Source organism: Coturnix japonica, chromosome 7, assembly GCF_001577835.2.
Source record: "Coturnix japonica isolate 7356 chromosome 7, Coturnix japonica 2.1, whole genome shotgun sequence".
In the NCBI taxonomy this organism is placed as follows: Eukaryota; Metazoa; Chordata; class Aves; order Galliformes; family Phasianidae; genus Coturnix; species Coturnix japonica.
Window position 1 is genome coordinate 2,231,818 of NC_029522.1, and position 15,198 is coordinate 2,247,015.

Genomic DNA, 15,198 nt, shown 5'->3' on the forward strand with positions numbered 1-15,198 from the left:
CCCCCGCCGTCCCGCTACCTTCGCCGCGGGCGCGCTGCGGCCGCCAGGGCCGGGTGCTGGCGGGTCGAGGCGCGGCGGGGGTCGTGGCGCGGCGTGGTGCAGCCGCGGACGCCGGACTTTCCCCACCATGGCCGAGCACTACCCGCGCCGGAACCGGGACTAGGCCACGCGGTGCGCGCACTGCGCTCCTCCCAGAACGCCGCTAAGCGGGCCGTGCTCCCCTCACTGCCGCACTTCTTCCTTCCGGGGCGGGCCGTGGGGCCGGGCGGGGTGCTGCCTCAGCGGTGGGCGGCCGGATCTGTACATTGTGGTGCTTGAACGGGTTGCAAAGCTGCTGGGAGGGAGCGGGGCCTTCTGCACTCCGTATGTGGAAACAGCTGAGAGCGCGGTTGCGCTGTGGTTGAACCTGGAGCCATGGGCTGCGTCATAGAATCGAAATGAAGGAAACTTAGCAGCAAAAGTTGTATTATTATTAAGCAGGTATTCTTACTGGCAGCACTGGGATAACTCCAAAAATGCTCCACCAGTTGATCGTTTTTCCATATCGTTATCCTATCCACTCCCAACGACTGCCCAACGGATAACGGTCTTATTTGGTGATCTCCCAGGGTAGGGAGATGGGAGATGGACCTCAAAACAGCAGCAACAATCTGAGGAAGAAAGCTAATTTACTAAATAAGATAATGGAATGCAAGACAACAGAATGAAATACAGTATAATATAATTGGAATTTAAGCTGATATATCAAATAAAATGAGAGAGAGAGTGTCCTAAACCAGAGGCCTTACTGTAATGCTGAAGGCAGACACCTAAGGAGTATGCATGCAGAGATGAGCACAAAGGAGAAGGGGACATCTTGTGACTTATGAGCAGTTTAATCTTTCCCTCTGAATGGAAAACAGAAACAGAAAAGCCCTCTGGGGTATGTAGTTCTTATTCTCTTCTGAAAACCAAGTACCCTTAAAATTGACAGCCTGAAAATTGGAGCATTAACTCTTTAACTACTGGTGCCCTACATGATGTTATGTTGTGGAACACAGATAACAAAAATCACGAAACCAGGACATCCATGCACTGCTTTGCTTCCTTGGGCCTGGCAGCTCAGTGTGGATGACACAGCACCTCCCTCGGCTGCTCCTCCAGGCAGCTGGGCTTCATTTTCCCTTTTGTGATTCTCTTCTTTCAAAATCACAGAAAACACCATGACACATGCGGTGCTCACCAGTGGTGGCTTTCTCAAACAGAAACTTCCCACCACCAAGGGAGTGGTGCCCATTTTCTTCTGCCTGATCCTTGCTCAGCTCTGGCATGCAGATGGGGAAGGAGCACTTGCCAAGCTCAGCATGACAGCTGCTCACCTGTGTTTCCCAAAGCAACATCTTAGAGATTTTGCTGTGCAGGAAAATGAGGAGGAGACTGAGACCTGGAGAAAGCCAACCCTGGGAGACTAGTAGTGGTGGGTCTGACTCACACTTGGCAGCAGGCAAAGTCTGGATGCCAGGTCTTGAGGATGTTAGGGAAGATATAATGTTTGTGAGGTGTAGAAAATATCACTGGGAAGAGTTTGGTTGCTTGCTGTAGGCTGGGATGTACTGCTGGGGAGCACAGCACCAAAATGACCTCTCTAACCACCAACACTGTGTGGTAGGAATGGGCCAGAGGCACCACCTGCTGCTAGCCCGTGGTGGAGCCTGGTCCCAGCTGGCAGAGAGAGGTCCTGCAAGAACCATAGCCAGGAAAGGGAAAAGGAGCAATTCTGTTGGTGGAAACATAATTAGAATATATGCAGTCAAAATAAAGATGCCTGTTAAAGTCACAGTTAAAACTTTTGGAACTAGACTGGAGTGTGCTATGGCTCTGTAGTGGTGGGCTGTCATCACACACAGTGTGGGCCCCTACAGGACACCCTCCCACAGCAGAGTAAAACCACAGCAGATAGGAGAAATCAGATGTAGAAATAAGAAGACATCCTTTAAAAAGTGGAAGTTGTGCCCAAATCGGGAAGTATGAGAGGTGAAATCTTCAAGCTGCTGAATGCTCCTCACAACTGGAGCTGTCTTCTCCAGCCCTGACTTGATTCTTCTTGGGCCCCTTTTCCCCATCAGCAACGACTGACCATACATTGGCTATGCATGCAGTGAATAGTGCAGGCTGATGCGCTGCCAGCACTGGAGTGCTTGGTTCAGCAGGGGAAGGCTCACTGGTGACTGTCTGGCAATGCCTCTTAAACCTGCAAAACAATTAACAAGTCCCATGTTAATTGTCTCTCAAAAAAAAATCTAAGATACCATGTGTTTTTCAGTTTAGTGCCTTAAAAAGGTTAAGAGAGAGTTGTCTAGAGCCAGATCCTCTCTACTTGGGGTGTGATAGAAGGGGAAACCACAGCCTGTATGGCAAAATCGGAAGGCTCAAATAACCACATGGCCCCAAGCTGTGTCATGGCAAGAGCAGCACTGGTATCCTCCATTGAGCAGGGAGAACCTGCCCATTCCAACAGCCTCCCCATGAGGCAAAAACACCAGAGGCAGACTGGAGCCAGAGGGGAGAGTTGGCTCCCTACGTCCAGACCTAAGGGTACCACCATCTCTCCAGGGCACCAGTTTTCCAGATTCCCCAGAGCTGGCCTCGTTCACCTGCCAGGCAGCTCTGTTGAAGGTCAAAGTGGGCAGAAGAAGGTGTTTTGGGCAGGTCGGGTTCAGCTTTGGCTTTGGTGCATGGGCCGGCTGCATTTGGGGGAAGGCACCCGCCCACAAGCTACCGCTCTGGCTTCCTCCTTTCTGCTCCAGCCAGTGCAAGGCAGAAGGAGGAAGGACCAGCACCAGAGCTCCTGATTCTCAGCTGCTGCTCCCAGCTAGGCAGTGCAACCACAGGGCTTCCAGCCTCACTGCAGTTCCAGAAGAGGAGCCGAAGGGAAGGCTTGATGTGAGTACTCTTTCACTTTTGTGCTCCTCCTTTCTCGGGGGAGGTTGATGGGTAACTAAGAAGTTTCATAGCCATGGGGTTTCTGTAAATTTGTTTTGCAACTCTAGATCCAGCTTCATGCAAGGTGAGTCCTTTGGCATGCTGCAGCCTGGCACATGGCCTTCCCAAGAGCACTTGCTTCATCTTTGCATTTCTGCTTTCAGAGGATGGATTGAGCCTGGAAGTGCAGGCATTTATTAGGGGAGGGTTTCAGACCCCAACCAGCACCTTCCTCACCCACCTGTGGGCTTGGGAAGCAGCAAAGGCCCAGGGTGCTCTTGTTGCATCCTTCCAAATATCAGCTGAGGGACACACCAGTTTCTACCCAGTGCTGTGTCACCTCACACATGGGCATAGGGATGTTATCTGAACACATCAAACCTTGTGCCCAGAAACAACCCCAGCTCTGTTGTGATAAGGAGTTGATTGGAAAGCAGGGACAAGCAATCTGTCCCACTGGGGCCTGCCAGATGAGAATGCCTTTGCTTCTGTGGAATGGGCAAAGCCTGAATGAAGGGCTAGGGGAGAGGGGCAAGAAAAACCCTGCTTTTCATTTATCTCTGCGTGTATTACACTCAGCAAATGACCTCAGAAGATGCATAGTGGAAACAGGGAATACAGCAAAGGATGCATGTAAACTTACTCTGGAGAAAGACAGACCTTCACCAAGCCTTTAAGACAGGAAAAAGCTTGCTTGCTAACATAGCGAGGGGAAGGTGTAGGTCCTGTAAGTATAGCCCATGCGTGATGGAGAAACCGGAGAGCTGCTTTTCAGTTTTGAATCATTCTCAAGCAGACAGACTTTCATTTTCGATGATTTTTAAAGGTCTGGCTCCGTGCCTCACAGGGAGATGAAAAGCAAACACATGAACATTCACAGAGATATCAAGCACTGTGGCTGACACAGGTGCTAGTTCCTCTGCAGGGAAGCGTGGGAAAGCTATAATGTTGCATTTCTCTATCATTATTGTCACATCCTGCTGTGCTCAGTGGTTTTGTAGTGAGTTGTAACTAAACTCAGTGGGTTAGCAACTGCAATGCAGGACCTACTTTCTCGCATGAAGCACAAGAAGCTGGAAGTCTCCCACTTTTGCAGTTTGGTCGCTGCAGGTAGGAGGCAAACCACTTCATTACACTACTGCCAAATGGGTAATGCTAGCCAGGGGACTTCACTAAAGCACCAAAGAGAAAAGGAACAGCTCCTCTGTCCTAAATGGTGTATGATAAACAGATTCCTGCTTAGCCTAGAACAGGTGCAACAGGACATTTGCACCAGTGACAGAAGGAGGCTGCAATCAGCGACTGGAACAGACCCTTCAAGGCTTTGTGTACTTATATCTACCTTTCTATAAATATATATTTTTAAATAGATAGATGTATATATAAAACTAGAGATGATGCAGGCAGACCCTGCAAGGCTACTGTTATTGATGTGTATGTATATACATCCATATATACCTGTACATAAATAGATAGATACACACATTTTTTCATGGAGGAAGAGCCTCAGTGTCTCAGCCAATCCTAGCCCTCTTGATGGTTGTCTACGTTGATGGGAATTACCCATAACACCAAAGTTTGAGAAGAAACAGCCACAACCAAGTGCTATGTACCGCCCTGCCTTGCTGTGCTCTGTGGTGCTCATTTTCACTCTGTGCATGGCAGCCTCACTGTTACAGGCAGATGATGCAAGCCTGCCAAGAGTCCTCCAGAGATACTGGGCACAGGAAGATGTCCTTCCACTTTACAAGAAGAACATAATTAGCAAAGCAGCAAAGGAGGGTTGTGGCCACCAGTCTGCAAGACCCATCTCTGCTGTTGAACTCCCATCCTATTTATAGCAATGAGACAGCAGCAGCTAGCTTTGACACTTCCCCTTCAGCTCTATTTATAAATCCCAGCTTGCAAACAGGAGCATGGTCTTTGTGCATCCCTCTGCTTGCCATGAGAAGTGAATCTGTCCCTAGCAGAGCACAGCTGGGAGCAGTGAACCCTTAGCAGTGTGAATCTGACACTGAGACAAATGGATGGCAAGGGCAGATGGAGAAGACACTGCAGGGTCGCTGCCTGGGCCCTGCTAGCACCACGTCAAACAGAAAAGCTGGGGCTGACTGTGAGGAGGCAGACAAAAGCAGAAGTCCCGTTTGCTTCCTTTGAAAGTCACCCTATATCGCATACACGCTGATCCACCCACAGAGCAGTGAATAATTTCCTTCTGCAGTGGAATGAAAAGAAGCAGTGAGCTTTTCTGCTGCTGCAGTCCCCTAGCATTAGGGTGTGTTTTACACCCTTGCTGCCGGGAAAAAAAGGACTGTTAGCGTTATAAGGGCACCAAAATTCAGCCAACAAAACGAACCCTTTAGTACAAAACTCATTATCAAACAGAGCTGGGCTTATATGGACTGTGTTTCTGGGATCAGGGAGGTATTTTTAATCCTGTTGTAATTGGAAACTTACTCCTTTTTATGGAATGAGCCTGTATGTATGAACCCACTATCTCCAGCAATCCAAGCACAGGGAGCTCGGAGGGCCTCAGTCTGTGGCTAATCTCATGGCTTATACAGCTCCCTTCTTGGCCTAAGTGAGTACAAAGGGCACATGTCCGCACACATGCAGTTACGGGCTTTCCTTCCATGAGAAGAAGATGGCTGCCAGTGGGAGTCCGACTATGAGACAGGCAAGAGGTGCACCCACTATGAAACCCAGCCAGAGCTAGCTTGTGTGAACACTGAGGGTGTTCCTTCTGCACCTGCTCCCAGAGCCCAATCACCCATGGAGTGCCCACGGAGATGCAGTGGGTATGGTCACAGACAGGGATGGAGCTGCAGACCCATCACAGAATGGCACAGCAAGGCAGAGTCCTGGGCTCTGAAACCATGACCAGGTGAGCACAGAGTCACCTTTTCCTGTCTGCATAGAGAGGTGATGGCCTCCAGAGCACTGCTGGGGAGCTCAGCCCTGAGGTGGTCACCTCTTAAGGCTGCAGATCTTCACACCCTGACACCCTGCACTCTGCTGCTACCAGCGCACCTCCAAGCTCACAGAACAGCCAGGCATCAAACCCCAGCGTGCAGCTGTCACAAAATGACACCTATTAATCTCCTTTAGCATCTGATCTTTCTGGTCGGTGTCACCCTTGACTCGTCTGGTGCCTCACAGCGGCTGACAAGCTGCAAACACATCCTTGTGCCTCAGGAGCAGCTCTGAGCAGCCATATTTACCGCTTGGGGTTTGGTGCTTTCTGTGCATTTCCCTTGCTGCTTCCTTCCCACCATGAGCTGCTCAGTCTGGCAGGTTCTCAGGACAGGCTGATGATGCTCTGCAGCACTGACAGAACCAGGGAGAAGGTGTCTGATTGCTCACAGTGGCATAAGAGCCATTTCAAAACCAGTGACATGTCCTTCTGATGTATCTATTATTGCTGAAAATTGAAACGTTCATTGTTCCTCCTCTTTTTTCCTCTTTTCTCACATCCCCAAATACATCAATGTTGGAAGGCCACAACCCTGTTGGGTTTCACTTCAGGACTGAGCCTTTCTGCATTACGTACGTACACGAATATAGATGGAGAAGAATCTGGATAAATATCACACCAGTCTACATAGCGGTTCAGCTGAAGTTGCACTGATGCAGTGCCAGCTGCTGCTCTGCTGACGTTCATGTTCAGCCCAAAAGCTCTGTTTAGCTGGATACCAGTGTATTTTTCTAAGAGCATGCGAGCTGTCAGTTGGGGTCATGCTCGCAGGACCCAACCTGCTTTGGGGTGGAGACATCCACTCAGTGCCACCATCTCTGCAGACATTTTCTGTGAGATTTGGAGGCTTCCTTTCCTGAGGCCGCTGTCATAGGGATGCCTTTTCTCTTGCAGAAAATGCCACGTGACTGCTGCCTCTGTCTGCCAGCAATGACCTGGGTGCTGCTGCTGCTGACAACAGGTGAACCCCACCTGCCCTTCCTCCCTACCTTCCCCCAACACCTCATGTGGTCACTGAAATGTGCTGGAGTGGGGAAATACCCATCACTGCACTACATGTGGCACTGAGAGCCATACAGGTGTGGGTGCCTGCTGCTGGGAGCCCCACAGCTGCCTCTGGTGCTGGTCCTCCATTTCTAACTCATCTTCTCCACATTCCAGCCTTTGCTGCAGAGTGTCCCAAGATCAAGGTGGGGACATGCAAGAACTGCATCCAGTCTGGCCCTGGCTGCGCCTGGTGCAAGAAGCTGGTAGGTCCCCGTATCCTCACATGCTATCAGCAAAAGGGCAGTGAGAGCCATCCTGCCAGTGGGCAGTCAGTCCTGGTAGGACTTTGTGTCCTCCCTGCTGGATGAGACCAGAACTTCAGCCTTTACTTTCTCCGCCAATATCCCAGAGCCCCAGCAGAGCTGGTTTGGGAGTTGGGTCATTGGAGTTGTGTGTTTACTTACCTCCTGCCCCCCTAATTTTTCTGTTTGATGTTGCAACACTCAGGATTTCACCAAAGCCGGTGAGCCAGACTCCAACCGCTGTGACACTGTAGAGCAGCTGCAGCAGAGGGGATGCCCAGAGAACGAGATTGAGTTTCCAGTCAATGAGATCAAAAGGACACAGGACAGTGCATTCAGCAATAAGATACAGCTGACTCCCCAGGAGGTGCATCTGAAGCTGAGGATAAGTATGATTCCTGTGTTGTGATAATAACCTTCTGCCCATCCCCACACTCAGCTGGGTAGCAGCTGAAGCTGGCCAACATTTGTTGCACATGTTTTTTACCCTTTCTTCAAAACTGTTGTCAGGAGGTGATCCTGCAGGAAACCTGAGGGACCTCACAGGAGCTGTAAAGTCTTGAAGGAAAAGCTCTTGTGAAGATGTGAGGGTGGGGGATGCTTCAGGGGAGATAAACATGGAGCCTGTAGCTGTGCTGGGGTGTGGTGGCATGTCAAAGGTTTCCTCTCCATTTTCTCCCAAAGAAAGATCCCAGTGTGGGGTGGGCAATGAGGCAGGATATGATCCACAGCACAGTGGCTGAACCTGGTGTCTCTATCCCACAGGGGAGCCTGCTGAATTTCACGTGAAGTTTCGCCGCGCCACAGGTTACCCCATTGATATCTACTACCTCATGGACCTCTCCTATTCCATGCTAGATGACCTAGAGAATGTGAAGAAGCTAGGAGGAGAGCTGCTTAGAGCCCTGGAGAACACCACACCCTCTCGCCGCATAGGTGAGCCTGTCTGAAGCACAGGGCCAGCTGTTTGCTGGGAAGAGTAGTGAGGCCAGTGGACAAAATAAGATGCAGGATGCAGGCAGTGTGAGGCAGTGTACTGGAGCAAGGGATGTGGACAGGTACTTGGCTCCTCATGCAGGAACCAGGAGGCTGTCCATGCCCGGTGCCATCAGAACACTTGCCAACCTCTTCCATCTCTAACAATGCCCATGGTCCTGGGCGTCCTAGGTTTTGGTTCCTTTGTGGACAAGACAGTACTGCCTTTTGTCAACACACACCCTGAGAAGCTGAAGAACCCTTGCCCCAACAAGGACAGTAATTGCCAGCCCCCCTTTGCCTTCAAACACATCCTCTCACTGACCGACAATGCTGAGAAGTTTGAGAGTGAAGTGGGGAAGCAGTTCATCTCAGGGAACCTGGATGCCCCAGAAGGAGGGCTGGATGCCATGATGCAGGCAGCAGTGTGTGGAGTGAGTACCCAAAAGGGCAGCCTCATTTCTTCCCCATTCCCTTCACCTGCAGGCATGATGGCTGCTGCCTCTGCTCACGGCTCCTCCAGCAGGAGCTGGTTCTGCCCCTCCTGGAGCAGGTTGTGGATGGCTATCATGTAGCTTCAGGCCCGTAATGCACGTAGAAGTCCTGATTTGGCTGGATACAGGAAAGTGTCTCACCTGTGGGCTTCCTGACTTGAGTCCCCAGTAACAGTCCTCCATGCCCTCCAGCCCTTGTGGCTGATGTGACTCAGCAACTGCACAGTGCTCAGGCAGCATCACCACAGTCCCATTTGGGGACGAGTGTCAGTGCTGTCCATACCATTACAGGACTTGATTGGCTGGCGCAATGTGACCCGACTGCTGGTGTACGCAACTGATGATGGCTTCCACTTTGCTGGTGATGGCAAGCTTGGGGGCATTTTGACCCCCAACGATGGCCAGTGCCACTTGGAGGACAACATGTACAAAAAGAGCAATGAGTTTGTAAGTACTCTGGCATTGTTCCCAGGTTTGCTCAGTGGCTCTGCACCCTGAGCCTGGGGGCAGCTCCACGGCAATTGCTTTCAGCCCTCAGGAGGGCCCTGGGGACAGTCCAGGGCAGGGGGTGTGATGGATGGAGGCAGAGATGCTGCTGCCTCAGGTGCCTCTGAGTAGTGAAAACTCCTCCGTATCAGGTGTTGTCTTGTTTGGTGTGTTCCACAAGGTCTTCCTTACAGCGACTATCAGCCTGCTCTTCTCACACAGGACTATCCCTCTGTTGGCCAGCTGGTCCAGAAACTTGCTGAAAACAACATCCAGCCGATTTTTGCTGTCACCAGCAAGATGGTGGATGTTTACAAAGTGAGTAGGCTTTGGCTGGTCCAGGTGCCTCCTGAGGTGATACATGCATGTCCTCCTGCCACTGCTGTCACATGGTGGGGACATGACATTCTTTTGCTCTCCATTGGCAGAAACTCAGTGAAATGATCCCAAAGTCAGCAGTAGGGGAGCTGAATGAGGACTCCAGCAACATCATTGAACTCATCCAGGTGGCCTACAATGTAAGTGCTGGGTGAGAACTTATTTTGCCTATTTGGTGGAGAAAAGTTCACATCATGTGTCATCATCATCTGAGAGCAGGTGAGGATGGAACTCTCGCCCACAGCCAGCAAGAGGCTGCCACCTCTCTGATGCCACTACCTGCATTTCCTGCCCCACCACAGTCAGCTGAGACCATGTCCTGGGGCTCACCCTATCCTTCTCCCCTGGGCTGGGAGAAGCAACCCCACATCTCTGTGCTTCAGTCTCTCCTCTGGATAACTGCCCATCATTCCCTCACAGAACCTCTCCTCACGGATCATCCTGGACCACTCAACCCTGCCAGATGTCCTGGATGTCAAATATGACTCCATTTGCAATAACAGCACAGGAGCCAAGAATGAAGCAAGGGGGCAATGTGACAATGTTAAGATCAATGATGAGGTATGTTTCCCTGTATCAGGAATACTGTGCAGCTTGCAAGGCTCCTCCTGCCTTTTCCATCTAACAGCAGGAACTCTTGTACCAGACTTTTTGTTCATGTGAATTTAGTGCCCCAAATGTCCGGAATGCTGAGAAGGATCCTCCATTATGTGTGCACTCAGCCTGGGGCCAGAACTACTCTGTTCCTACTGAAGCTACCTAATGGTCTCTGGCCCTTCCCTCTGTCTTCTCACTCTGCACCTTCTAGGTCACCTTCAAAGTGAAGGTCACAGCAAATGAATGCATCAAAAGCCAGTCCTTCACCATCCGGCCACTGGGCTTCACAGACACGCTCACTGTGCTTGTGGACAGCATCTGTGAATGTGACTGCAGACAGCAGCCTGATCCAACTGCCTGCAGTGGAAATGGTGAGGTCATCTGTGGGATCTGCAGGTGAGTGCTGTTCTCCACAAATATTATTTCAAATAATGCCAGAGTTGAGGAGATGCTGTGAGAGAGCTTCCAGGCTCTCCCAGCTCCCTAGGAGCCACAGAACCATCAGTCGTGGCCTTGCTCTGATCCTTTGCACCCACTTCTTTTTTTTGGAGCAGCAATCTAAGCTCATGGTAGCAGGGAACACAGTGAGGTCTGTCTTCAGTTGGTAGACTGTCTGCTGCTTTCCTAAGGTCGCACGTGCATCCACTCAGCCATCCATCTGCCTACCCGTTATTCAGCCAACTCTCCACCCATTCAACCATCTGTCTGCCCAAACACCAAGCTTTATGTAGAGATCTCTAAAAATCTCACTTCTGTGGTTCGTGTACATTTTTAAACATAATTATTGCTTCAAGGCCTCTCAGTGAGTGGGAGAGGAAAAGCCTGGGTTTCCTCAGGAAACACTCAGATCTCCTGGCAGGGGTTTGGAAATTATAAATATTATAATAATTTCCAGGCAGTCGTTTGGTGTTGTAAATATAATGTGTGTTGCAAATATAACAAACACGGAGAGCAGCACTGCTGAGATCTCCCACCACAGTGCTCCCAGAGCTCGCTCCAGCATGCAGTGGTGTCACTTGTTTCCAACAATGCTATCCGAGATCTCTTCTGCTTTGGTTGAGGTCTGAGCCTGGCCCTGTGTGTACTCTGTGGCTGCTGACCCAACTCATTCCTCTCTTCTCGTGGTAGTTGCAATTTGGGCTACACAGGGAAGAACTGTGAGTGTGACACCAAAGGCAGGACCAGCAAAGAGCTGGAGGGCAGCTGCAGGAAGGACAACAGCTCGGTCATCTGCTCAGGGCTGGGGGACTGCATGTGCGGGCAGTGTGTCTGTCACACCAGTGACGTGCCCGGCAAGGAAATCTACGGCACCTTCTGTGACTGTGACAACATGAACTGCGAGTTTCACAACGGCTCGCTGTGTGGTGGTGAGGGTGAGCAACCGGGAGCCCAGACACAGGGGGGTGGCCTCACTGTCTGAGCTGCATGGGCAGCCCTGTGTCCCCACAGGGCCGTGACTGGAATCCTTTCCCATCACAGAGCGTGGACGCTGCGATTGTGGTGAGTGCAAGTGCACGCCCAAGTACGAGGGCAGCGCCTGCCAGTGCAAGAAGTCGACTGATGGCTGTAGGAATAGCCGGCAGAATGAATGCAGCCTGCGTGGCTCCTGCCACTGCAACCGCTGCCAGTGCCGGGGGGGCTACCAGCCCCCCTACTGTGAGGAGTGCCCTGGCTGCCCCTCACCCTGCGGCAGGCACATGTGAGTGATGGAGCCGAGTGGTGGGGTGGGCACGGGTGCTGCTGGCGCTGCAGAGACGATTTGCAGCTACCTGTGTTGCAGTTCCTGCGTGGAGTGCAAGTCCTTCTATAGTGGGCCACTGAAAAAGAACTGCTCTGTGGCCTGCACCAACATCCAGCTGGCTGATGAGCCACGGGCAGGGAGCCGGCAGTGCAAGGAGAAGGACTCTGAGAACTGCTGGATATCTTTCTACATGGCCCAGGATGATGGGGAGGAGATGTACACCATCACTGTTGACCCTAAGAAAGGTACTAGACTGGCCTAGTATTAAATGTGAGGTTGGTGGCTCTGCCTATGATGTGGGGGGTTGGAGCTTGGTGATCTTTGAGGTCCCTTCCAACCCAATCCATTCTATGATTCTATGAGTCCCACTTATCCTGCCTCTGCCCCAACAGCTCTCCTGGGGCCTGCAGATGTACAAGATCTGTTTTTGATCCACAGAGTGCCCGGAGCCTCCCAATGTTGCACTGATTGTAGGCAGCACCGTTGCTGGCGTGGCTCTCATTGGGCTGCTGCTCCTGCTGATCTGGCGGCTCTTGACGGAGATCTTTGACCGCCGAGAATACCGCAGGTTTGAGAAGGAGAAATCCAAGGCTAAGTGGAATGAGGTACGAGAGCATCAGGATGACTGCATGCAGGGGGGATGCTGGGAGGATGGGGGTGGAGGATCCACCTGCTGTAGAGGCTACTGCAGCTGGCAGTGCCCAGAACAGGGTGGACTCAGACCTTCCCAGTGCCTAACCTTGGAGCAGCTAATGCTGCCCACATCCTTCACAGTCACAGAATGATGGCTAACACATTGCCAAAAGTCTGGTACAATCTCACGGGACTTTCACCTTTCTCTCTCCAGGCTGATAATCCCCTATACAAGAGTGCTACCACCACCACCGTGAATCCCAGATTTGATGGGCAATGAACTGGAGTGATGCCTGGAAGCACTAGGGCCCACCACTAAATAAGGAAACACCAAACAAGGAAATCTCAGGCTCTCACCTCTTCTTTATTGTGTTGTTTTTAACCCTTCTTCCAAGAGTCCACCAGTAGCCAGGTGCTGGCTGAGGGGCTGCACAGAACCTGTCCTCTCATCTGGTTGCACTGTGGGAGTAGGGAGCAGCAGTGCCACAGACACAGCTGCAGAGCAGCTCTCACCAACAGGCACTCACCCCCGCTCCATATCAGTTTCCATCTGTTCTAGCTCCTGGTACTAACTTTGCTTTGTGGCAGGACATTCAGCCAGGTCCCATGGGACTTAGTGCAGAAAGTGCTCTCAATGTGGAGTTCAAAACTGCTATTTCCCTTCTGCTCTAGCAGGCTCCACTCCTAGGCTGCTCCATGCCCTCCTGCTCTGCTTTGTATAGTTACACTTGCAGCTCACTTCTAAACTACTCACTGCTGAGATGGATGGGGAAGGCCCCCTAGGCAGGCAGTTTGCTCCTTGCTGTGCCTGAAAATGATGGACAGCCACAAAACAAACAGTGAATCTTATTTCTAAATCACCAGCTGCGTCCCAGTGTTACTTCCCTCTTAGACCTACCTCAAGCTCCTCCATGTTTCTACCTGGGCTTACATGAGCTTGGCTTACATCCACCATGCACATGTACATGGCACAGAAGCGAAGGAGCAGCAGATTGAATTGTGGAACGTCAGCATCAGAGGCGCTGAACGTGTGAAACTGCTTGCAGCTTTGAGCTCAACCACAGCTTCTTCTGCCACCTCTAGGACCAGATCTCTTCCCTACTCTGTGACTCCATCAGACTTGTTGAGGATCAGCAATGCAAAAGACCTGGCATCACACATAAAATCCCCAGCTCAGTGCTTTCTCAGATCCTGCAGAAGTTCCTTTTGTGTTATGGGTTCATTCTTTTGAAATACACCTACAATTGTGTATTTGCTTCAAGTTTGGGAATAATTTGCAGGTAGTTTTACATCCAGTCTCCGTTAGCTTTATGAATATGTTCAAAGTTAATAGAAGTTTATATATAAAGTAAATACATCTGCCCTGCTCAGGCTCTAGGACAGCAGCTGAAACACTCACTGAAAAACTACAGCAAATTCCTGTGGTGGCTGCCAGCATCTACCACAGATACAGTGCTTGGAGAATGTCTGGCCAAAGCAACATACTGTTTTCTATGCTAATTTGCCAGCTACATCTTGATAGGTGCTCCTTTGCAAGCCAAAAAGAGCTCACAAAATGATGCAAACCAGTTCTTACCAGTGCCTGCGCTCTGGCAGCTGTACATAAAACATGTTAAACAAGAGTGCCTGTACATTGTCCGATGATAGATTAGTTTGGGCTACTTAGCCATTCTCCACCATCAACTGAGAGTCTGGGGCAGAGGAAGAGCAGAAGCAACTCTGATACTTCCCACAGTACTATCCCAGCCTGCAGCTGTTTTTCACTCCAGGACCCTGACCTGGTGCAGCTCTTTTGCACCTCACATCTGGCTGCCCAGTGACACCAGCAGCATTCCTTAGGGCACCAGCTCTCGGAGGCAGTGCTTGTTGCCAATGACCCAGACAGAAACTGTTCTTACTTGGACATAATGAGAGAATCTCCCCCATCAGTGGCGGCAGGTATTACTTCTGGTGTAAGCTGTGTAGTACAAACACAAATGTGTACATGCTTAGCAGGACAATTAGAGAAACTGAATGAAGGACTCAGGCATAGAGATCCAGACTGTTTCAAAAGGAAGTATGACCAGTAATTGAATTAGACAGAAGCATGTGTTAGGGCATGCACAAAAGCCAAGGAGGAAATAGGTGAGCTGTGAGGACCCTTCAAGGCCCTTCTGTCTTTCTTTAGCCCAAAGGCCTGGTGGCAGTGTCTCTGGAGATCTGCCTGCAGCAGTATTCAGGCAGTGACCCCGAACATCTTCTCAAGAATAAATATATTGTATTTTCCTTGACTTGGGGAAATGAAGTGAGTTGATTTTCAACTAAGAACCTTCCTGGTACTGTTTCAAAATCACAAGTAGATCATGTTCCCAAGTTCACCTGACCTACAGCGTGTGTGAGCAGAGCACACACTTGGAGCACACTACCCAGCATATACACATGAGCTGGTGTGTGCCCACACCTGTGAGCTGAGACACAACACTCTTTACAGTGGCTTAGAGACCTCACCTTGTGAGGAGCACTGGAGGTAAGGAAGTCAGGGTGCACGAGCTTACTTGCATAACACTCAGGCAGCAAGGGAGTTAAAATAAATGTGTCTTAATGGAAAAGCAAAACAACCCCAACAACAACAACAAAAGTACGGGGGAGATGTGGGGAATGTAAGTTTCACACACCATTTTTGAACAGAAA

The 15,198-nt window shown here is 50.6% G+C and overlaps 1 protein-coding gene across 1 annotated transcript; it reads left to right on the top strand.

Moving 5' to 3' along the window:
- The first annotated feature begins 1,358 nt into the window (after nt 1-1,358).
- ITGB2 (integrin subunit beta 2) lies at nt 1,359-14,798 on the top strand. The gene is made up of 16 exons (XM_015867804.2): nt 1,359-2,922; nt 6,830-6,896; nt 7,097-7,185; nt 7,430-7,613; nt 7,990-8,160; nt 8,392-8,633; nt 8,985-9,140; nt 9,402-9,497; nt 9,608-9,697; nt 9,978-10,118; nt 10,366-10,550; nt 11,283-11,527; nt 11,634-11,853; nt 11,935-12,140; nt 12,334-12,500; nt 12,743-14,798. Exons 2-16 carry the CDS (start codon nt 6,833-6,835, stop codon nt 12,806-12,808), a joined length of 2,322 nt encoding a protein of 773 aa, XP_015723290.1. The 5' UTR covers nt 1,359-2,922; nt 6,830-6,832; the 3' UTR covers nt 12,809-14,798.
- Nucleotides 14,799-15,198: the final 400 nt, after the last annotated feature.

Bases quoted from the DNA above. Each gene is read 5' to 3' on its own strand.
- ITGB2 (XM_015867804.2), top strand. From the start codon at position 6,833: ATGCCACGTGACTGCTGCCTCTGTCTGCCAGCAATGACCTGGGTGCTG. The intron at 9,498-9,607 runs GTGAGTAGGCTT...CTCCATTGGCAG, and splicing joins AGATGGTGGATGTTTACAAA to AAACTCAGTGAAATGATCCC. The intron at 9,698-9,977 runs GTAAGTGCTGGG...ATTCCCTCACAG, and splicing joins TCATCCAGGTGGCCTACAAT to AACCTCTCCTCACGGATCAT.